The following is a 24,113-nucleotide window of genomic DNA, read 5'->3' on the forward strand; positions in this document are numbered from 1 at the left end:
CTCGACCCGTGTGCATGTGTATCTTTGTTTTGTATCCCAGCCCCGAAAAAAAGGGCAAACTTGGCAGCCAACGGCGCACAAATCCTGTGTGATTTATTTTGAAACAGCAGCGTGTCGCTTCAATAGACACACACACCCAGGCATCCAATCCTATCGCATCGCATTCTTTTCCATCCGAATTCCTGAATCCCGGGTCCCGAGTCCTGGATCCTGAATCCTGAACCCCCCTTTACTCCCCCGCCCACTCACCTCGCACCTGCAGCTCTGCCGTGTAGTTCACCTTGGCAGCAGCGTTGCTGGCGAAGCAGGTGTACTTGCCACTGTGCCTCGCACTGATATCCTTGAAGACCAGCAGCGAGTAGAACTCCTCCTTCTTCTCGGTAATCTTGTAAATTGAAAGAAACACAAGTAAGTCTGGCATTACTTAGTTGCTCGACTGTTTGCTACCCGTTACTAGCTTAAAACAAAATTTAAAAAAAAAAGGTAATAGCTAAATCTTATAACTTCTGAAAAATATTTTAAGTAACGAATAAACGATTGCAAAATAATTTGTTTAAGTAAAAAAAAACTAATTTAGATAATAACCTGTATATAAACATTTTTAAATTTATTTCAAGAGCTACAGATAATCGAAACTACAGTGAGCAGCTAAAAATTCCTTCAATTTAAATCTAATACATTAATCTTTAGCTCACTGGAATTCCAAAAAAAAACTTTTTTGCCCAACAAATAAAAGAAACAATAGTTTGGCAAAAGAAGTATGCAGCCAGAATGGCAAACTTAAAAGGATACAGCAAACTTTTTACTTTTCGTTGCACTCTGGAGTGACGGCCGTCCTACCTGCAAACTGCTCGGGATGGAGCTGTCGTCCTTCTTCCAGCTGAAGTAGATGGGCATGTCGCCGGAGGACACTGCACAGGTGATTTGGGCCCGACCGCCCTCCTGGAGATTCTTGGGGAACTTGAAGGGCTCGATGACGGGCGGACCTTGATGAGCGATTAGCCGGCGGGGCGGCCAGACGTTAATGTCGCTCACAAAGGGGCAAAATAAAGGAGACAAAGCCAAGGAGCCGACAGTCCCTTCTACTTACTGTTCACATTCAACTGCATGTCCCTGCGAGCCTCCTCTCCCGCTCGACTCCTCACGATGCACGTGTATATCCCCTGATCCCGACCCGGCTCCACGTTCTTGATGACCAACTGCCCTCCGTCGGCCACCGAAGCCAACTCGTAGTGGTTGCCTGCTTTTCCGATTGGACAATAATGTGTTAGACCCTCAGGACTTGGGACTTCCTCCCTGCAATTTGTCTTACTCGTAGTCAATTCCTGGTGCGCCTTCTCCCATCTAATTTGCTCGACGGGATAACCGGCAAAGGGACAGTGCACAATTATATCCTCGCCGGCGACGGCTTTAATCGGTCCAATGGCTCTCACATAAGGAGGTCCTGCAACGAAATACATACAAAAAAAAGGATTAAATATTTAATCAATTAACATGTTTTAGTATACATATCGGATTTTAAAGCCTTAAACTGCTTCTCCAACTAGTTAATTGATTATTTGTATTTTTTATGTTTCAAGAAACAATAATTATGTGTAATACAAATTTGATTGCATAAAATAATTGTGGTTTGAATGGTACTCGTCAAATTGCGAAATAATTGGTCAGCCATAACGAGTTTTATCGGCATTTAAGCTTTATAATACGTTCATCAATATGTTTTTCATATCAAGCTAAAATTCTCTTAATTTACTTGCTAATAAAATAGATTTGTTTATCTCAAATGTGTCAGTCACCTCATTTGATTATTAAGGAAATCGCAACGCTTTTAGAGTCCACTATAAAATTACGCAAACATTTGCGAGTGTTTCTGCTTATTTAGGGGCATTGTGAAATTTATTAAATTAGTTACAAAATGCAATTAGGCGGGAATACGGTACGAATGCTGAATAATTCCAATTATATTCGTTTGGCACACATGCGACGTTAATGCATAGAGTGCAGTTGTGGTTGCAAGACTGCTTGTGTGTGTGTGCGTGTGCATTTTTAGTGCTGCTAATGCAACTCGTTGCATGGGTGAATGCATTGCATAAATTGCAATATCCATAATTAAACAGGCGAACCGAAGCCTGCGGCTTCATCAGTCTTCAATAGGCCATCGCATATGTGTGTGTTTGTCTGTGTGTATGTGTGAGAGTTGGGTGCTGTGAGCAGTGGGCGTGGCATTGAGGGGTATTGGCTTGTGGCTAAAGCTGTTCATAATCGAAATTATTTAGTCATTATTATCCTGGCAAAAATCGCTTATAAGGCTAGGGGAAACCGCCAGCGCCAAAAGGACCATTGAATGACCGCCGCACTAGACTAAAATTGGATATTCACTCCATTCGCTTCGTTGGCTCCATTCACTCAATCTCGCATTTTCCGGATTCACCTTTAACGGCTGGCCCCACCTAATTTGATTTTCAATTTGATTCTGCTCAAATCTCCTGGCTGCAGGGCAGCATTCAAAACATCATCATTTATCATCAATACGCACGCCCACTCGAATATCAAGTATACGCACTGAGGACTCAAGCTGCTTTTGCTGCATCATCAATCATTGGGCATACAGGGCGTATGATTTATATCTGTCACACATCCATTCGCTTATGCGTTATTAACACATTAAGATTACGCTTTCGGAACTGCTTACAATACTCAAAAGCTCAGCAGTCAAGAGGATCTCTCAGACGAAGGACGAAATGCGGAGGACCCTCTTCCTGGCTGACGTTTTTATATTTGCACAGTTTGTACACCGATGTGACAGTGATTATCGTGCCAGATACTCAGGCAATTCACGCGCGTAAACTTGTTAGCAACGTCTTCGAATTCACAGAGAAAAATATACACAAATTTGTAGCTATTGGGATTCGGATAAAAATAACAAAGCAACTCTAAATCAGCTCTACAATTTTTAATTCAGATTTAAGACAGTGCTCTTCACTTTACTATATTGAAACCATTTCCTAAATATAAACTTCTATTAAAAATCGTTAAGTTCCCTAATCAGACTTACGTCTAAAATTATATCTTCTAATTGCTTTCTTATAATCAAGGATTATTTTTGGTTCAACAAAAGTATAAGTACCAATAAAAAAACATATTTTCTTCAGTGTTGCTATGGACTACATATCGCCTGGCATGATTGGTATGAAAGCAACATCGTCATCGGATTTCTTGTTGCTTTTGCCGATGTCGTTGCCTCCAGAGATTTTCTTTGACGCGCAGCCAAGCATTTTTCCACTGAATAGCGGAGTTATTTTCCCCATATCCTGCACTCCTTTCGCAGCGATGTTTTTGTTTCGTTGCCTTGGCATTATTTCCAATCAGCTGCCGTTTCGATTGCCGATTTTGTAGCTTCTTTGGTATCGAGATTCGCGGCCCACAGAGTCAGCGTCTTTTGTGATTTGCATTGTTTGGCCTGCACACAAAAGCCGGCTTTCGGCGGTGCGATAACAAAAACGGACGCAGAAACCCATTTGTGGGACACAATTAAGGCGACCGAGAGTGTGGGTAATTGATTTTGCGAGCCAATTTATCAACTTACCGTAAACATTCAACCTGGCCGAGTGCAAAACGCTGCCCATCGAGTTGCTCGCCACGCACTTGTAGAGACCCCCGTCGTCGGGTCGCACGTGCGAGATATTTAAATGGCTTATCACATCGCCAGACATATCGACAAATTGCCCTATCGCAAACCGATGATGCAGCGATACGTCCATGATGGGCTGCGAGTCCAGCAGCCAGGCGAACTGCAAAGAGATGGTCACCACAGAAATCAACAATAGCACCAAAAGTTGCCTCCTAGCAGTAGGCAATAATTTCAGGGCTTAATCAGGGTCTCAGTATGTGTATTTGGTACAAGTTCACTTGCCAAAAAAATTATAAAATACCCTAAATACATTAAAAGAATAAAAAAATTTTTTTTTTAATTTAATACTAATTTCAAATGTAAACCAAAGATTATAAAAATGTTTTATAATTATTTAAAAATCAGTATATGAAATTGTTTGAATTGTATAAGCAACAAAATTTTGTTCAGTGCTTGTTTGTGCCATATTATATTCCATAATTAGGCCAATAAAGCATTTGCGAGTGGGTTTTACTCACTTGTGGTGGCGGCGAGCCGCTGGCGGAGCACTTAAGCGATATTAATGGCCCGGGACGCACGTTCTGTTCGATGAAGGTGTAAATCAATTCCGGCACGGTGTCTGCGAAATAACGAGAAAAAGGGGCGGCAACCGGGCCGTTGATAAATGCCAAAACTCTTGCTCATAAACTATGCAACGACGTCGATGGGGATGTCAACTCACCGCCCAACTTCAACTCAGCCATCGCCTGGGCACTGGCGCGTTGATTTTCCACGAGACACTGATAGACGCCGCGGTCCCGTCGTCCGACATTTTCCACCAGCAGCGAGCTCTTCGACAGGAACCGTATGCTGCCAAGGACAACAAGGGTTAACGCCGGGGTTATGGAAGGCAAACAGAAAAAGTGTTAAAAATGCCGAGCTTGGCAAGTGAACTTTAACTGCTGAAAACTGACAACGTTGCACAAAACGGAAAGCGGGACCGCAATTTGCCATAAACTCACCCCAAAACAGGCACATGTGTGCACTGAGCAAAAAGAAAATCTAGCTTTCAATATTTTTTTAAGTTTAAAAAAGAATTCCCCATCCTAGAAAATTATTATTAAGCCAACCAAATTTGTTTTCAAAGTAATCTAATGCTAAAGTTATTTATGTCCCCCACAATGTGATATATCTTAATCCCAAACTTTTCAAATATATTTTTTTTCGAGTGCCAAGGATTTTTGTGAGCCTTAGAGTTGGTCGTAGCCTTTGGCTCGTTCAGGCGAAATTTGTTATTTATTTTATTAGCATAAGCATAAAAATTTCTGCTTGATTTGTAATGCTGATTCGCTCGGTCCCCCATTACCCATTCGCATTTCGCATTCTTATCCTTTGGGCGATTTTCCTTGGCCAACAGCTGGCCGAACACATATATTTACATATGTAGATAGAGCTATAGGTACACACAGACATATATACGAATATATATATATACATTCGTGCGTTGAGAGCATGCGATGTTTGTTTTTGCAGGCCGGATTGTTTGCCAGCTGCTGCTGTACAAATTTTGCGTGTGAATTTAGTTTGCCTTCGGTTTTGCTTTGGCTTTGGCCTCGTCCAACGTATTATGCTGATTTCATGTAATTTGCATTAAATTATCAAGATGTGTCCAGGCCATTGGGGCGAAAATATGCACAAAGCAAAGGATTTCCCGGAGGCCTAGGTAAGCAATGTGAGTCCTGGACTTGCATATATTAGGCGGTCGGAGCCAGTGGGCGGTATGCTTAATTAAAAATAATAATATCTACCTTAACTTTTGCCCCGGCAGCTGCAAGGTATGCTATAAACTAATTGCAAAACCAATCGGTAACAAATTGCATTCAAATATTTTTGCAGCTGCATTATCAGTGGCAGCAATCAAAGTCTTTTGAGCTCTGACCTTATACCCATTTCATTTTTTTCTCGGTTTCGGTTTTCTGACCAAACAGGGCAAAGCTTTTAAACAATCAACTGAACTGAACTGAAATCTGAATGCCGGCTATTCGGGGGGTACAATAAAAATACGAAAATCCCCGCCCGTTGCCAGCCACGTTCATCAATAGTAATAATAATAACAGTAACAATAAAACATTTTCGCCAGCCGAAATGCCCTAACAACAGCGGAGTGTAATCTATGGATTTTTCCCCGCTCTTGTTTGCTTACCATTTTTTTCATATTTTCGGTGCGGTCGGAAGGCTTTTCGCAACTGGCGAAACTGATAAAAATCGAAATCGGCAATGCAATGTTGCATGCCTGTCTGTCTTTCTGACTGTCTGTCTTTCTGTCTGTCTGTCTATCTGCCTGTTGTTCCTATTTCACACAATCCCCAACGGGAGGGGAGTTTCCACTCCACGTTTTTTCTCGTCTCGCAAAAACCAGAGATATATATATATTTTTGGGGCTACCCGGCGATACTTACTTATCCCTGCCGGTGGTGAGTGCATTATTCGCCTGCAGCGGTTTGCCGTTGTGCATCCAGTCGATGGCATCGATCGCTGAACCCGTTGTCGTACAATTGAAATTTGCCGTTCCGCCCGAATTGACAATTTGAACTTGCGGCAATATATGCACGGACACATACGAATTGACACTGAGTCGGATCTCAATGCGCTGTTCCCCAAACTGATTCGAGGCCTGGCAAATCTGCAACGAGAGTGCGGGCATTTAGAGACAGTTGCCAGTGTTTTTTTTTTTTCTTTTTTAGAAAAATCCTCTAACGAGAAGGCTTATACAGTCGAACCTCTACATAATACTGTGATACTTTGGTAACATGGCCAGCAATTGTACAAGAAAAGGAATTAAGAGCTTAACAAGGTTTGTTATTATTTTAAATTTACTTGTGGAATGAACACAACAGTAACTACAATGGACTTTTTGCAGCTAAAACGATTGGATAGTTTTATTTTATCCTATTTTAAAGTTGTTTAGGCATACCAGCTACAGAAAATTTAATTTTTTCCAAACTTTTTTTCAAACAAAAGTTCGACTGCAATCAGTTCTCCACAGCAATGTATATACTGCAGATATATGGATTGCCAGCGGTTGGCAGTTTGACGGTTACTTACCCACTTGCCCGCATCGCGTTCGTCAGCATTTTTGATGAGCAGCAGTGTGCGCGAAAGTATCACTCTTTGTGACGAGGGTATTGGATAGAGGGCTGCCGAGTCGGAAACGCGATACCAGCTATAAATCAAAGAGCATATATATGTAAAGTCTGATGGCAAAGCCTTGTGTTAAAGGCACAAACTCTTCATTGATTTAAATTTAGGTTTTCTGCTCGCCGGAAGGCAACTGCAAACAGTATCTGTATCACATGCTGGCAAACTAAAATCAATAAAATTAATTTTGTTTGTTCGGAATCACAAAATTTTGTTTTCAGCACTAAATTATTACTTTCCTCAGGCATTTACGAATTTATTGAGGTATTTTTAAAGATGTCGGATGTTTAGAAAAGGAATTCTTATATTATTGATAAATTATTTACATTATGAATGTCATTTAAAAATCAAAGAGCATAAGGTAATAAATATCTGATTACTTCTAATAAAAGCTGACCTGCCTTAGATAGTCTTACTTGGCAAACACTTGGGCACAAACTAGATGTTGATTAGAAATTTGGCTTGCTCTTCGGCAAACAAAATCAGTTACAGAATCCCTTCCGAAATCAATAAAACCAAGAAACTTACTTTGTTATTCCAGCCACGCTTGAACTTATGCTGAAAACAAAATTATCACACAGCTCCGGCGTTTATAGCAATCAGTGGGGAAATTCCCTCCCCAAGTGAAATATTTGAGCCACTTTTCTCGTCTGGCTCAGCGTTTATGTTTCCCCACCGAGAACTTTCCTCTTTGCATGTTTGCGCTGTGTTTTTGTTTTCCAGCCGTCTGCGTCCTTGTCGCGAATGTGTCCTCCACAAACACACGAATACTTAGTATATATTCGTGAGGGGCTCTTCAACTGTTTAGAACTGCATGAAATTTTAATAAGCCCTGCTAAGTGAAACGGACTGTTAAATTATGCTACCCCATAGAGACTCCGCTTACTGCTTTATTTTGCTAATTATCTGCGAAGAGCTCGAGTCAGGGGTTACTTGATATGTGTTATTGGCCAAACTTTCTTTTACCGAAATTGCTTTTTATTGTTTGGCCGGCAAAGTGTTGGCTTCTGTAAGTCGATCCTTACTGAGTGGGTAAACAAGATGATTAAGTTACTCGAAAGCCATTGAGTATCGTGTGTGTATGCGTGGATTGGCTTTCCAGTCTGTGCCTTTATTAGTTTGTTTTTTTTTTGGCTATTAGCAGATGGCCTCGGTGCGTCCGTAAAGTCACCTAATTAGCACTAAAACAGCAGTCCCTAATATGCAATAAAGCCAGCATCCCCAGGCAAACATTCAAATGCACTTAAGGGCTGTCTATAATCTCCAACCCGGAACCTCGTGATGTTATTTTATTGCCAGCTGCGTAGATACTTAGCTACAGATACCTCCGTTCCACAAAAGCAAGAGGCAGGCCTTTCGGCCCGGAACTCGGTTAACTCACGTAAATATGGGGAATGGATTGCCCTGGATGTTGCACGGCAGATGAACATCGTTGCCTCGCTCCACGTGAATCTCCATCACTGGTTTTTGGGTGGTGCGAGGAGCCAGATTCTTGCTCAGTTCTGTGTAAAATATACAGTATTCAATTGTGGTAAGTCATTACTAAATGTAGCTTCACAATTTTTTTCTCTTAACTAACTAACTCACAAATTTTGTTGAAATAGAAAACAGAGTGTGCTCTCGATAATTAATTGGTTTAAGAGGTAAATAGAGTTTGTCTTTGGTGAATGAGTAAATCTGATTCAAGTTAAACATTTTGTTTAACATTCTAAAATCAATCTTTTTCTAAATCATACATTTTTGTTTATGTAATTTGATTTATATATTTTTCTCCGCCAATAAACTGTTAAAAAAATTATCACCAAAAGTGATAATAATAAATTTTCAAAGAATAAATGAGCTATTTTTTTTTGGTTTGTAATGTTCACAATTCTACAAAATTGTAAAATCAGTTTTCTCTTAGCAGTCAAAAAATTGAAATCATAATACTACTTAAGGGTTTTTAAGAGAAGCTTATTGATTTTACCTTTCACCTGCAGCATTACTGCATCGCTGCGCTGCCGCTCGCCGTTCAGCGTATTCGTCACTAGGCAGCTGAACTTCATCAGTCCGTCCTCGGAGCGCACGGAACGCACGTAGAGATCCCCGGAGGCGGCCAGGACCACATAGCGTCCCGCTGTTGGTGAATCATAAGCACAGGTCACATGGCTGACAATTGCAAGGAAAAATCAGAGACCGATTCGCCGGCACCCGCTGCGTATACGCAACATTCGACAATAAATGTCATCCGCCCCGTTGCCCCCGCTGAAACTCCCTGAACGCAACTGAAAAAACTGCAGGTCCATTGCCACAGAGCAACGCAAAAACGCACCGTGGGCACATAAATTTCAGCTGCCGATAAACTCCCCCGCCTGTTAAAATGTGGCAACACTCACCGACATCCGACAGATCCGGCAGCAGTATCTCCTCGCCGCGATGCCAACTGGCCACTCGCACATAGGGACGCACATATTCCGGTATGGCGCACTTAATCAACGCCGAATTTCCCAAATAGACTTCAGTGTTTTCCACGTGAACGTGGAATTGACGACGCACCACTAAAAGGGCGAGTGCGAAAAGAAAATGAATCGAAACGAAACGATTGCAGAAGTAGTAACAAAAATCGGAGAAACATTGCCCCACGATTACAATTGCGGTTGTGATAATATATAACTTAAAAATATTTTAATGAAAAGAGTAGATTGACAATAGACTGGCTTTTTTCAAATCATAATTTTGAAAGTACTGAACTGTTTTATAAACTTGTAAAGGTAATAAAAACCTGAAAAAACAAAGTACCAACTAACAGCTGAATAATGGAGCTGTTGATCCCAAATCGGAGCCTTTGTTTCTACGATTGTGACCTCTGCTGTGTGTGCAGGACGTGGGAATAAAAGTCAACAAACGCCGCTGTCTGCTCGTTGGCGCAAACTGCGCATACAGATGAGCGCATAAAACGCTTTCGGGCGGCACAATCCACAATCCCTTGCCGGCTGGCAGACTGGATGGAACTGGGCCCAATAAACGGGGCACAATGCAGAATGGCTGCCGTTTAAATGAATGAAATTGCTTGAAATTACATGCAAAGCGGAAGTTGAAGAGCAGCCAAAATACTCGAAGGAAAAAGCGCGACGGCGGCGAGCGGAAAACGGAGTGACACAGATGATACACACGGAAAATGCAAAGTGTAAATATTGAATGAGATTTTAAGCGACTATCATGCAACGTTGGTTTTTCCCGTGGCGCCTCTCCGGGTGGAGAATGCGAATGGGGGATTCGGGGGGATTGTGTTTGCTTAAGGCCAGGCTGTGCAAATCGACCGACGTGCCCCGTTTTCGAGGTCAAGCGTTAAGAGGCACAGCAAACAGCGAGTACATAAAATAATTAAGTTAATTCAGAGTCCCCAGAATGTTGCAGCTGGCCAAGTTTGTCGCATCGATCACTGCCCGAGAGTTGGCAGGGGACTCGCAGGATATTAATGTTGCATGGAACGGAATAGAAGTGTGGAGGAAAGTATCTCGCAGGTGACATCCCAGGGGCTGCCAGCAAGCGGAATCGTAAAGAATGCCAGCGCACCGAACGTGAGCAGCTTCAAAATGTTGTCAACATAATGCGGCCCACTATCTTTTCGCTTCGGCGGCGATGCCATTTTGGCTTTTATCCAGACAAGTCAGGCTTAAAAATGTATAAAAAAAAATCAGAAAATAATGATTCAGTTTGTTTTGGAACTAAATATTGTTAAATAGAAATAAACAATTAATAGCTTTTTAAACTACATAATAACTTTTTGTTGTAAATAACAAACAAATTAAAAATGTAAAAATATTTCAGTTGAAAAGCATAGCTTTATGCTAAAACTATGTAAAAACAAAAATTTGTAACAGTAGCTTTAATGAAGTACAATTTTTAAGGAAATAAAGCATACGAAATAATAATAATAATAATAACTTTACTTAAGTAACCAAAGGTTTCCCATTTAAGTTCGAATAAAAGTATAATAGAAAGTAAAGATTAAAAGTTGTATTTTATTTAATCCTATTTGGCTTCTTTTTCTGTTGTAAGTAAAAAGTTGCAGCTCTTCACTCTGGGGAGTAATGCTAATGGTGGAAGCGCACATCCCGCACTTCACGCCAACGGATGGCCAGCTACTTTGGCGCATCGCCCGTACTATAAGCCATACTTTAGCCAAACTATAGTGCATTACACTCACCTGCCTGCACCTGAACGTTGCGACTCAGGACGGTGCCCGCCTCGTTGCTCGCCCGACATCTGTAGGTGGCCTCGTGTACATCCGTGCGATAATATTGCGCCAGAAACGGTGGAAAGTGCAGGGTGCCGTTGCCTGATATTTTCCTGCAAGTACAAAGTACAAAGGCATCGCCGGCGAACAGCAGCAAAATGCAATATTTTAGTGGGCGCATTCTTACCGGGTTTTCTTCTACATATTTATTTATTTATTTGCATTTGGGAATGGCGAACGTGGCACACAAATTTGCTCCACAAAAGCGACAGCAAAGTGGCTGCCATTTGCTGGCGAGTATTTTTATAGCACCGAGGTACATGGGGCGCAAAGTGTGAATTTACATAAAAATGCAATAAGCTTAATGCCGGGTGTATGCATCTTGATCTCAAATGATGTGAAACAGCCTAAGCTCGTGTGCCTTACAATTGCTTTGTGTGGAAAAGCCACTTAGTATCAAAATGCATTCTTAAAACTTACAATCCCTAAAATTTTCTGGTGTGATTCTGTGCCTTTTCTAAATCAAATTTCATGAAAATAATTGGCTATTGCAAGATTAATCCCATCTAGTTGCCTTTTCAAGTTCAACTCTGTTTGTTATGTCTGGCATAATACAGTCATTGCGAATCCATTCATCAGCTTATGCGTTCTGGCTTGTTCCCTAATCCAAACGTCGGCTAACATGGTTTGCCAAATCAAACTTTAAGCCTCTCCCAGGGCTTTAATGCATTTGATTAGCTCTATGGTTTTGAAACAGCCCAAACACATCAGCCTCCCATCACATAAGTCATGCAGGCCACAGAGCCTCCCACATTCCCCTCTCTTTCCGTTCCCCCTCGGCACTCCAATTGCAGTTGCTGTCTCAGTCCGCTAATCATCTCAACTGCAGTTGCAGTCTGGGCTAACAAGCTATGATGACAACGAAGAGTGCACTCAAAGAAATCTCCATTACTAAAGTTACTTTTTGGCTTAGAGTTTTCCATTAATCCATTATGAAGTATAAGGATGTCTCCTTACAAGTCTATACGAATGTTTATTATAACACATTAGAAACTAATTTAAAGTAATCCAACAAATTGTTAAGTTCAAACCCCGTAAAAATTATTGCTGGTTTTTACTAGATACCCGCACATCCAATAAATATGTTTAATACATAAATTTCAAAGCTGAAGCATTTCAGAATCGATCATCGTAAACTATAACCATTTCTCTTCGTGCAGCTAGATGGGATTTCGGCTTGGTTGTAGGGATGTGGCATACTGAATGCTGATGCCGAGGACAACGAGCGAGCCAACATGAACCGAAAAAGGGAAAACTTCATCAAGCGCTGTTTTCAAAAATGTTTAAGTGCCAGCAATTTGTTTACGTCTATTGCGTTTGCTGGGAAAGGGAGCCGAGTGAAAAAAGAGCTGGCTGACTCCGTGCTCCGTGTTCCTTGTCCGTTCGCCATTACCCGGAGTCTGTCCGTCCGTCCGTTTGTCCGTCCGTCCGTACGTCGGTGCAGTAGATAAGTACACGTCCTATATACTCGTCACTTGAACTCAACCATGCTCTTTAGTAGCTTAAAATAAATTTTGTTTCATTTCTATGCACTGCCAACGCAACTCAGTTTTGTTCACATTTTTTTTATACTTTTTCGGGTCTGCCAGACTGACAGTCGTCGACATATATACACTCGTATAGTCGTTCGGAATCCCCGGCTAACGGACGTGTGCGAGATCACGTATTTGAAATGACATTTCATTTTGCGAAACATAAAAATTCTTTTAGTAAATTTGTTGCCATATGGCCGCCGTGAGTTTATACATTTTTATCTCCGTATTTATTTTCGGGTCGTGCCGTAGCAAGTGCGCTATTTTTACGATTTATCTGCTTTAAATGTCTGCTGCCATTGCCGTATATTTGTTTGTTTATCATTTTTTCTCGTTACATAATAATCCGTTCAAGAGGCCGGACAATGGATCAGCGGCAATTTGTTAACAGAGCTCTAAGCCAAACAAAACGGTTGCATAAATGCAAATACCTGCAGTATGTTTGCCAAGTGCGTTAATTTCGCTAAAGCTCGACTAATGGATTTCAACTAAATAACCGCAAATTAAGGCCCTGCTTGTGTGGAGAACTAATGTACTCAGTTTGATTAATGCTGAACGCGTGTGTGTATCCGCATTCAAGTTGTCATTGCGCAAAGACTGCGTTTTTAATATTTTAAATGTTAGCACACATGTCACCCACAGAAGAAATAGATAGAAAAAGCCACTGGAGACAGAAACAATTACGAGCAAAATAATAGCACTAAAAACTTGTCACATTGGAACAGAAAGTTGGTTAAAATTTAATAAAAAGCTAGGTAATCTATTATAGTTATTTACAAAATTTATTATCAACGTCAAAGATTAAATCAGTTGGTTTTCTTTGGTTGTAATTCATTGTTGGTGCTATTATTTTATCCTTATCTGTATGTACATTAGTATTGCTGTGTCTGCAACTTGGTTGCATTACTTTTGTGTAATTTCTTTGGCCTTTTCAGACAACAAACCCAAAAGCTCGTCTTTTGTCTGCCTCCCCCGCAGTGTTGTTGTTCTTGTTGCCATTCGAGCATTTCCATTCAAAATGTTGCCACAAAGGAGATGGAATGATGAAGGGGTGATAAAGGAGGTGAGGGCGGTACTCGTCTGTTAACATTGATTTTCACAGCTTTTCGCGACGGTGTCTTTTGCGCAATGTCAATTAAAACGAAGCAATTCGGGAAATAACTTTAATGCAACCCGCAAAACTGAAGCCGCAGCAATGTGACTTTCAAAACCGCCGTCAGGAAGCCAAACGACACATTCTTAACGCCACAAGTTGCCAACAATAAAGGGGTACACTTGCAAGAAACCAGGCGGAATTATGGTTAACATATAATTTAGAGAAAATATTGTGGAAGTTATAGAGTGTTTCAAAATTGTGTGGCAAATAAACTTTACTGTTTATTACCATCATTAATGGAATTGGAAATATTTCCTGAAGGACTTTTTTTAAATAAATAATTGTAATATTAAACGTATCAACTAATTTATAGATTTTTTTATATATCCAGTTTTAAAAGCTTTAACTTATCAGGTTCACCTATAGGCTTACGCCTTTTTTATTACATTTTTATTAATTATTTTAATTTATTAATATTTTAAGTTCCCACTTTTCGCCGAGTGCAGCGTGTGCATCCGCTTATTACCACCCGGGAGCATTGCTGCGGACACCGCAGGAACTTACCTGAGGCCCGGCACCTGGGTGGCGAGCGATCCGTCGCGCAGGACCCAGGTGACGAGGGGCGGCGGACTGCCGTGGGCGGTGCAGCTCACCTGGGCGCCCGTGTCGTTGCCGAAGAGCAGCCGCGGAGCGGGCTCCAGCAGGAATGTGGGCACCCGTAAGCCGCTTGTGGCCACAAGGGGCGTGGCAAGCAGCGCCAGCAGGAACGCTCCCGAAAGCAGGGCTAAAACGAAGGAAAATGGGGTAGACCATGTAGCAGGTTAATTACCAACATTGTCGCCATGTATGTAGTTTACTCAAAACTTTAATGCCGCCACAGCTGCCGGCATTTTACACAGCTAGTGTGTATTTGTATGTGTGTGTGTGTCTGTGGGTTTTTTGAGCAGCTCGAGTGCAACTCATAAATGCGGTTAATTTGGATTCGGTTTCGTTCGCCGCCGGCAGCAAACGCTTGATTCAGATTCGCGTTCAGACTCACATTTAGGCGCCACTTGACTGCTGAGCCAAGCCACTTGGGAAGCGAATTAGTGGCTGCAACCTGCAGCCAACTTTTTTGATATATTTATACAGAGTCTGCAGTTTGTTTGCCACCGACTGAGTGCCACAAGCTGCCAGTACTTTCAGCAGCTCAAGCAGTAACGTTATAAAGCAAAAAATTATAACCAATTTCATTATCAAATCAGACAACGCAATTTCCTTATTTTAAATAGAATTTAAAGCATAATTTTAAAATAAAAAGTATAACTTCAGTATCCAAATACACACAAAATTGATTTAGGTTACAAGTGTAGAATGTGCAAACAATTGTTTTAAGAATTTTCATTTTCTTTGCAAAAATAATAAATATTTATAAATTTAAAGCTATCAAAGTTATCAAGTTATGCATAAAAAGTATCCCTAATATCATTGTAAATCTTTTTATTTTTATTCTAGTATTTATATATAAAGTGTCTTTAAAACTTACATTTTGCCAGGACTAGACAAGAAGGCTCTAAAAAACTCATTTCGTTGCATGAAAATTCAATGTGTGGTCTGTAGAAAATTAAATTTAGTTTGGTTTATTTTTGCAGCAGCTTCTTCTTGTATCCGGATTGTTTGTTTTCCCAATATGAACATCTACTGCTCTTTCTCTGTGGCTTTGCTGATGTTTGGCTTTTGTTTAAGCCCCTTGCTGCAGCTATTATTTCTGTTTCTATTTGAAAATTTTCAGTCGTTTTTGATGATGTTCAGCCACCTGAAATGCATGAAAGACGAAAGCCAACAGTTTAATTTACATATGCATTATGAAAATGTTTTCCCTTCAATTGTTTGCCTGAGAGAACTGTAAAACGTTGCATTTTTAAACCAAGATAAGATAGTTCAGCAATCATATATTGCACAAGTCTGCATAAACTAAATTGGGATAAGTCAAATTAAAATAAATACGCTCAAAAGGATTGGTTTATTTTTAATTCAGTTACGTGTGTGATTTAAGCTTTGCGGGATTGAAGTTTTGATTTGCTGATGCCTAAAAACCAATAAAATATTTATTGCTCCACTCTATAAGGATCCACTATAATGCGGATTATTAAGGAAAATAAGTATTTTCAATAGTTTATGCAACTTTAACATTCCCATTGAGCTCTTTTCCCATTTGCATGTCAAGTTCAACTCTTGTTCGATGGTAAAGGTTTTGGGCTTTTGAGCGATTTTCAGCCGGGCTGCGTAAACAACCCATGGGACAATTACAACAATTCGAAATACAGAACACACAAAGTGCTATATAAATATGTCGAAACTCGACAACACAGCACGACAGAGGCGAGAAATCAACATCAGTTCTGTGAATTGGGGGGCTCCTATTCTCGTAATACCCCCAACAGAAATAACCTTCGCATACAGAAAACATACACACACACTCACAATCCAAACAGACAGAAACCGAGAGCAATCCTGCGTTTGCATTGCTGTAGAGCTCTTGGCAAATACATTTAACGAGTATTTATGAGCGAGCATACGAAATGAATGACTTTTGCCATCATTAAATTTTATTCGGAATGGCCCCGGCCAAACCCAAGTTTTCCCCTCGCACGAGCTGCCGACAACAATGAAGAAGACATAAACATGTTTTGAGGTCGAGAAGCAGGAGTTCAACAGCCGAGCGAAAAAATTCGAGCAGAATCCTTTGGCGCCCTCCTCTCTCGGTTTTCTCGTTTCCTTAGCCGGTTGGGCACTTAGCTTAGCGACTAAATAAACATCATCATGACACCCATTACACACAATCGACAGTCTTTGGATTGTACAGTGAAAGAAAGTAGGGGTTGTTAAAGAAATTTAAAGGTGATAAGTTCATACAAATGGACTATTATTTAATAAGATTGATTTGCTATTTTAATTTTCAATTTAAAAGCATAACCCATTAAAATCAAAGTTACGAAAACTTAAATTCAATACATCTAAAATACTCGTATGTGGCTGTTTAATTTTAAGCATGCTTTTGAAATTAAAAGGTTTCATCTTGGGGTCTTTGGTCTGAAAACTCAGTTCCGAGAAATTCTAAAAGCTTCATTGCTCTCGCTGTCAAAAGCAAGTTCTTTATGGGAAAGTCTTTATTTTCCGTCTGTATTTTCGGGGCTGCTGTGTGCGAAGGGCGGCGAAAAGTGGGCGGTGAGGGTCACACAGAAGAGTTCTTTTAATGTTTGCAACTTGACACCTTTTCAGACGGCACATATGGGCGGAGGCATCAGTGTTTGCATTTAATTGAGAATTTAAAATGATTTGTTTATTCTGGCAGCGTCTTTTGTTGAGCGATTTGCCACGAGCAATCCGTTTCTTTGCTCAGCACTTGGACGGCATCGTCCTTAGAGTCCTTAGTCCTTGCAAGCACACCCACTCACACACTCACACACACACACTGGGACACACGGGGAAAGGCTGCGTGTGGGTGTTAGCTCTTTCATTTTTAATGAGTTTTTATTTTGCACGCTTTGTCCCGTCCAACTGTCTGACTTCGGGATCCTTTCGCCGACGGAGGTGGGCCAGCTTCAGTTGACAGGATACAAGCCGCATCCTGCGCCCTTCGTTCCGCGCTCCTCGTCCTTCGTCCTGCCCCCTCGCAAAGCGATTACTTTGGCTTGTGTGTCTGGTGTCATAACTGCTAACTGTCAGCAAATTTGACACTAAATATGTGGACGCCGCTTTAGTTGTGTCACTCTGGATTATATAAGCTTTTTGTAACTGGGTTTTGCCGTTTGCAGTTTTGGCCCTGTTGAGCTCTTGTTTGTTTGTTTTAGTGTGATGTGTGGCGCAGTTTGTAATAACTGTTTATTTGCTTTAATAATCCAGTTCGGGAATTCATCGGTTATTTTATGATCTGTCCTCTGCTCTCAGCATTTCCCTAATTGACAATGAATAAAACATTTGGGCACAAGCTTTTTGTGCTCAATTTCAGTTATTTTAATTGGGATAAATTTTATAATTTTAAAGACCGTGTGTACCAATAATAATTCAAGCATGTTAATTACAATACTATAATATGAGTACTTGTTTTTGTAACGCTGACGATAAAAACAACAAATACAACTTCTTTGATAGTAAACAATACATTATATAAATGTAAATATTTTATACTCCCTCCAATTAGGTTAGAAAAACTACTTGTTCTTGGACCAATGAACCATAGCATACATTAGGTTCATCTCCGCTAACGTGGAAACAATTCGCAGCTGGGCAATCAATCTTGCACAATGGAATCGCCGAAAACAGGCCACTTCCACATCCCCTCCGCTGCAGCGAACCAATGCAACGGATACTCCTTGCGAGTCCTTCGCTCAGCATGCACCTTGAGCTCACGAGTGGATGTTTTCATTTTTTATTTCTCACCTTTTCAGTCCCACTCCAGGATTTGTGGGGCGTGAAAGGCTTTAAGTGCGGAACGCCACAACAAACAGCAAAAGCAATAGCGACGGCAACAATTCAAAGGCAACATGGTCATGCCTTCATGTGTTGCCGAGGCAGTCGAGCGAAAATCACCCCATGATCCGAGAAACACTAAGGAAAATTACTATATACATTTTGAAATAGCTATAAATTGTAAAAAAAAAAAACTAATAATTCTAAAAGCCCTAAATCAACATGGAAAGTACTTATAATGTTTTGCGAAATAGTTTTTTAAAATCCTATGAAGTTTTTTTAAATTCGCTCTAAAGCTTTATAAGTCTAAAATATTAAATGGTATATATAAGAGGTTCTTGCTTAGACCCTAATAGCAAATAATTTTATACATTTCGCATACAATAAAGGACGCCTTGCAAAATTTTAATTGACTAACATTGACTTGTCAGGGCTAGTATGTGATTTTTTTCAGTGATCCACTCACTTGCTGGCTGAGGTTAAACGTTGCTGCATCCGCCGCTGCCACGCCCTTATCCGGTGAAAGGAGTGGGAGTGGGCGTGGGTGGTGGTTCGGGGCCGATGGGTGGTGTCGGTGGTGCAGGCGTTAAGCAATATAATTTTTCTTGCTTTGAGACGGAGCTGTTGAATCGTTTTAATGCTCGTCACCTGCAATGTTTGTTTTCTTTTTGTTCTCGCATGCAAAAGGTGTTGCATATATGTACGTTCAGCACACAGTACATATTCGCAGCACTTTGGGGCGGATGTGTTTGCGTTTAGCGCTGGTTGACAGCTTGGCAATTTATATGCCCGACTTCCTGTCAGCCGGCAGTTTAAAGGCGACTTAAAGCCGTCCCCGGTCGCCATAGTGCCAGCAATTTCCTGTTGGCAGCACCCACTTCTGGGTCCCTTCGGTCGGGCCTAATGCGAAATACCCGGAACAATGGATCCATTTGCACTCGCCCAGACTGAAGTGCAACTCTTTGGTTATGGCCAACAATGGCTCGGGCCGCAAGTCAAAGAGCATCCGTAGCGGACCGCGTACTCCTGAATGGCCAGAGCTATAGGTATAGCTATAGCTTTAGCCGCTACTTCGGCGGCGAAACAAAACGGACACTGGAACAATGTACTCCCCAACCTGGACTACAGTTCAGGACGAGCCCAACTGAAATGAGGCTAAGACTGCACTTTACAAAAAACTAGAACGAATCCTCAGTCCTTAGATGATTTTTAGAGGAAAGCAAAAATTACGTTATCTTTAGTTCCGTTATAGATTTCTTATGATTATGAATACATATTTTACATAAACTGTTAAAATTAATTAACGTGTACCAAATATATGATAAAATATAACGTCTTTCCATAAATATAATTATTCCTTTAATATTTAATACCTTTGTTTAGCTATGACATGTTTTGCGTTTAAAATATTGAAACAAACCATTTGTAGTGTAAAGTACAAATATTAAAGAATTTTCCTATTGCTTTTTTATCTTTAATAAAGATTTCTTTCAATGTGCTTCGGTTTGGGTATTAGACGGTGGGCTTCCGGAAATGCAAAGGCGACGAGCCACCTAATAACATTTTGCCCTGCCCGATCCATTCATATCGCCCACCCTACCGCCCCCGTTCCCGCCCCGCCCCTTTGATATCGCGTGTCCCTACAAATGTTTGGCCACCTTTTATATAACATCAATTCGGGCACAACAGCGGTTGTCTAGAAGGGCAACAAGAAAAATGAGGCACGGCAACAAAATGTAATGGGCGCGCATATTTTTTCTGCCATGGCAACTTTCTATTGTTCGTCGCCTGCCGTTGCAACATTCCCTTTGGGATCCGGATTCTCCAGATACATATATCTGCTCGGTTTTCAGAGCCAACGGTTCAGTTCAGCGATGCTGCATTGTCACATTGACAAACCCCCGAGCTTTCTGGGCTGCCGTTCTATCTTTGTTCTTGGCCCTCCGGCGTTTTCGAGTGCCTTTGTTTAGTCGCGGTTGCTGCACAGCCAAAAAATGCTGATAATATTGCAAATCAATCAACTAAAAACATATTTTATTTCCTTTTTATATATATATAAGTCAAAAATTTGGTTTTTGTTGATAGGAAAAATATAATACGTTTTTCAATTTTCAAATACTTCGAAGAGAATTCTTAAAGCAAGAAATTGTATTATTGGTTATCAAAATGTTACTTAAGTTTTTGTAAATTTCTTTCAGTTTACTGATGTTGCTGTCGTGCAGCGCAGAATTCTTTCTGTTATTATGAATAAAGTTGACTTGAGTGTATTGCGGGGACGTTGGCCATGGCGGTGACATCGCTGGTTCGTCCAACAAATAAATTTAATTGGTACAACCGCTTGCAGCGAACCCTGCACACAACTCTTTAAAATTTTCCGCTTGATAGCAGTTGGAGGTGTCAAATGAGGAAGTAATTTAGCGTGAATGTGAAAGACATAAGAACGTAATGAGACCGCTAAATACAGGAGTAATGACAACGACGATTATGTCTCCTAAAGAGTTCAGTGGACTGGATGGAAAGTGAAAATCTGCTTGCTTCTTGAAGATATAATTTAAATATCTTAGGTTTAACAACCTTAGTTTTTTTGTAATAATAATAAAAAACACTTTAAACATTTTCTAAGTAACCATAAAATAGTTCGAGGTAAAATTTGTTACATCGCAAAATAAATTTGATTAAAATATTAACATTTCCACTTATCTTGTATGCATATCAGATTAAAAGTGCTTTTCAAACTTTAAGAAATGCGAAAACCGAAACTGGTATCAAACGGAATGCAAAATGCAGTAGCACTCTGTAAAATGGAGGAAAGGTGGTGTTTTTTGTGTAACTCAAGCGAATCGAATAGAATTTCCAATAAAATGTAAATTTTTCCCTTGACCACATTCCTTTTCCTTTGTGCACCAGCTATCTGGGAGAGCTCTTCAAGATTGGCTTCGCAGTCGCACCCGTTGCATACAAATATTTTCTGAGATTAAAATTTAATGGACACCCCGCAGCCAAAGTCCCTCGATGGCCAGTCGAACTGAAATTGGCAGCCTTGTGCAACATTTCCAGCTTATCTCCGGGCAATGCATAATTCAACAGCTTGCGGATCCCAGAAGCAAAAACCAAAAATGAAAGTAAACCAAACCAAACCAAACTGAAAAAACCGATTTTTGTTGGCCAGGCGGGCAACTCAATTTGCTTAGACTAAGCAACAAACAAGCTCGGAAAACGGCGAGTCATTCAGTGAAATTACCTCGTTATCTTGCAGTTCCGAAATCCTTCGTCCTGGCTGCAGGATCCGCCGCTCATATGGAGTTGTCTGCCATAGGATTGTGATTTTATTATTTTTGGCAGCTTGCCCGGAACACTAACACATATGTCTGGCAGCTTACACATGCTGGATGGCGAAAAAAATCATGGCATATTTTGCGGCTGCATTCAACAATTGCCAAAAAGGTGGTCCGCAAAAAAAAACCAGGAAAGATGTCGGAGAAAGGAGAACGAATCGCGGCCATAAATTATACGCAGTGCATAGACGGTAAATTTTTATAGACTTGTGACTGGGCAGGGATTGCGCGCTCTCTCTTTCTCCGTTTTTCCCAACTTTTTCTCCGTTTTTCTTTTGGCAATTGTTACCGCACTTTTATCACACTTTGATAATCGCACGGCACATGCTTCACGGCACGTCATCGCTGACAGTACGGTGGCCATTCGATTCAATTTGCCGCTCCATAAATTGCCGCAAAAAGTCACCGCTACATTTGCATTTTTCTCCCAACGAAAACACGTTCGCCGGCATTTTTTCCCGGGCTTTGCTTTTGCTCTCTTTTATCGGGATTCACTTGGCCGACCTTTTTTCACACTTTTCCATTAGCCGAAATTCGGCCTGCTTAGCGCTCAAATTATTTCACCTTTTATTCAATTTACTTTATCCACTTGGCGGGGGTCCCTTTTTTTTTTGGGGTGTTCGTGAGTGTGGGTTTTGTGTTGTGTATGCACCAGTAGCTTCCGTTTCCGGTTCCGTTAGGATGTTAGGACCCCGTGTGCACACAAAGCGTAAGCGTTTCGGAGGGGCCCAGCGAAAATCCACTTTTGTTACATTTTTTATGAACACATTCGAGCGGACAAATAACCCGTGAAGTCAGTAAAATCCACGATAAAGCCAAACACCACTCACACGCCAACACTAGCACAAACACACACACTCTCATCTAGGGGCGAACAAACAAAATGTCAGCTCCGAAATTGCGCTGCATAGTTTTAGGCAGTGCCACACATACACAGAATCTCACAGACCCCGAAAAATTGATGTATGCACTTAGAGAATAGTTCAGGCCGAAATGAGCCATTTAACAATTGACTCTAGATTTTAATAATTATGTTGTTAAACATAAGCTTATTATTCTGAAACAATTAATTTAACCTTTAATTTTGAATGAAATTTTTTTTTCGCAGTTTTTAAACAAATCGTATTGTTTGTAACAAAATGCTTTTTAAAAGGATTAGGAGAATTTTTAAGAACAAATAAACTAGAGAAAACTATTTTCTTTCCGAAGTAAATTTTAAATCTTTCTCACAATGTCTTCGATTTGTGTTATCTCATAAGCCCTTTAAGTAAGAATGTTTCTTTTTTCAGACCATTTTATGTTACTTGAATTCCTCAGTTAATTTTGTAAATTTTCGAGGATACTTGGTATTTCACTTTTATAGCAATAATGCTCAATAAAGTTTTTTATTTAGCAAATTGATTATCAGCTTTCGATTTCAAACAACTGTGATGTCTGTGTATTTATCCCTTTATGTCCACACACGCTCGGCCACACACACACACAGCCGTGCACTGGCCACTATCACCGCTGGCACTACAGTCACTCCCTGAGGCAGCATCCATTAATGCTTTTTCCATTAAATCCCCAAATAGTGCCTAGCACACACGCACACCCGCTCGATAGTTTATCCGCTTGTGTGTGCCGATGCTTAACTAATACTAAAACAGTACCACTGGCAACTATATTGGCGATATCCCGATTGCGTCCGCTTGACACGTCCAAACAGTTCGAAACGCCGGCAATGACTGAATCCTGAAATCGTCCTCTGTCGCCGACGTCGCCGTCGGCGTTGCAGCGCTGCCCTCGTCCTGTCGCTTGAGCTTATCTCTGTCAGCGTAATCGTTTCACACACACACACCCACTGTCCCACTCTGTAGATTGACCACCCATCGCCTCCCCCTTTTAAGGCCGTTACTGCAACTGTTGCCACTCGTGGCCCACAATCGAACGACGCCGACTGCGACGCAGACTGCGCAGCCGACGCTGCGTCGGCATCGGCGCATCCTTTGGCATTTCTCTTCTCTCTCAGGACTTCGCTGCTCTTCGCTATCTGTCTGGCTATATCCTTTGGGAAGGAAAAAGAGAAAAAGAAAATACGAAGGGCCGAAAGAGAAAAGTTCAGAGAAAAGGGGCGCAGTGGGTGGAGTTCACTTGTTGTTGCTCTGCGGTTGTTGACATTGCTGAAAATCATTGACAAAATAATATTTACTAATAATAATAATATTTATGATCATTTTTAACACATTTATCATTTTGTTCAAACTTATACATTTAACTAAAAAACAATTTTTACTACATTGAAATATTTTTAATAAGCCTTACAAAAGGAAAATAAATTTAGATTTTTCCCTATAAATATTTACATCCAAATATATGTATATTTTAAAACTATTTTAGAAACCCAACTAAGTACTTTAAAAGTTTTTTCCGAAATAAAGGAACAATATTTTATGGCCTTTCCATTTGTTCATACGGATATCAAATTCAAAATACTTAAAACATCTAGAGAAAACAAATCCATATTTGATTTACCGCACTTGGATCATCTGAACAAATAAAATAAACACAACATCTAACTCCTATATCATGCATCAGCTTTCCATTTGTATTCATTTCCCCGCCTTCCTAT

General features: G+C 40.6%; 1 protein-coding gene across 5 annotated transcripts in view; it reads right to left on the minus strand.

Moving 5' to 3' along the window:
• LOC108092144 (Down syndrome cell adhesion molecule-like protein Dscam2) overlaps positions 1-23,228 on the minus strand; it is a 33,836-nt gene extending 10,608 nt beyond the window's left edge. For 2 of the 5 annotated variants that reach the window (XM_017191659.2, XM_017191658.2), the window contains exons 1-17: positions 23,155-23,228; positions 21,409-21,552; positions 15,241-15,510; positions 14,280-14,499; positions 10,998-11,140; positions 9,184-9,345; positions 8,775-8,924; positions 8,190-8,310; positions 6,716-6,833; positions 6,070-6,293; positions 4,353-4,480; positions 4,150-4,250; positions 3,587-3,791; positions 1,313-1,444; positions 1,091-1,240; positions 841-986; positions 250-385 (exon numbers count right to left, since the gene is read on the minus strand). In XM_017191659.2, the coding sequence (XP_017047148.1) occupies positions 250-385; positions 841-986; positions 1,091-1,240; positions 1,313-1,444; positions 3,587-3,791; positions 4,150-4,250; positions 4,353-4,480; positions 6,070-6,293; positions 6,716-6,833; positions 8,190-8,310; positions 8,775-8,924; positions 9,184-9,345; positions 10,998-11,140; positions 14,280-14,499; positions 15,241-15,280 (2,176 nt within the window). In that variant the 5' untranslated portion in view covers positions 15,281-15,510; positions 21,409-21,552; positions 23,155-23,228. Of the gene's footprint in view, positions 1-249; positions 386-840; positions 987-1,090; positions 1,445-3,586; positions 3,792-4,149; positions 4,251-4,352; positions 4,481-6,069; positions 6,294-6,715; positions 6,834-8,189; positions 8,311-8,774; positions 8,925-9,183; positions 9,346-10,997; positions 11,141-14,279; positions 14,500-15,240; positions 15,511-21,408; positions 21,553-23,154 lie in introns of all 5 variants that reach the window. The other 3 variants (XM_017191656.1, XM_017191655.2, XM_017191657.2) reach the window with 2 other exon arrangements.
• Positions 23,229-24,113: the final 885 nt, after the last annotated feature.

Source organism: Drosophila ficusphila, unplaced genomic scaffold, assembly GCF_018152265.1.
Source record: "Drosophila ficusphila isolate 14025-0441.05 unplaced genomic scaffold, ASM1815226v1 contig_791, whole genome shotgun sequence".
In the NCBI taxonomy this organism is placed as follows: domain Eukaryota; kingdom Metazoa; phylum Arthropoda; class Insecta; order Diptera; family Drosophilidae; genus Drosophila; species Drosophila ficusphila.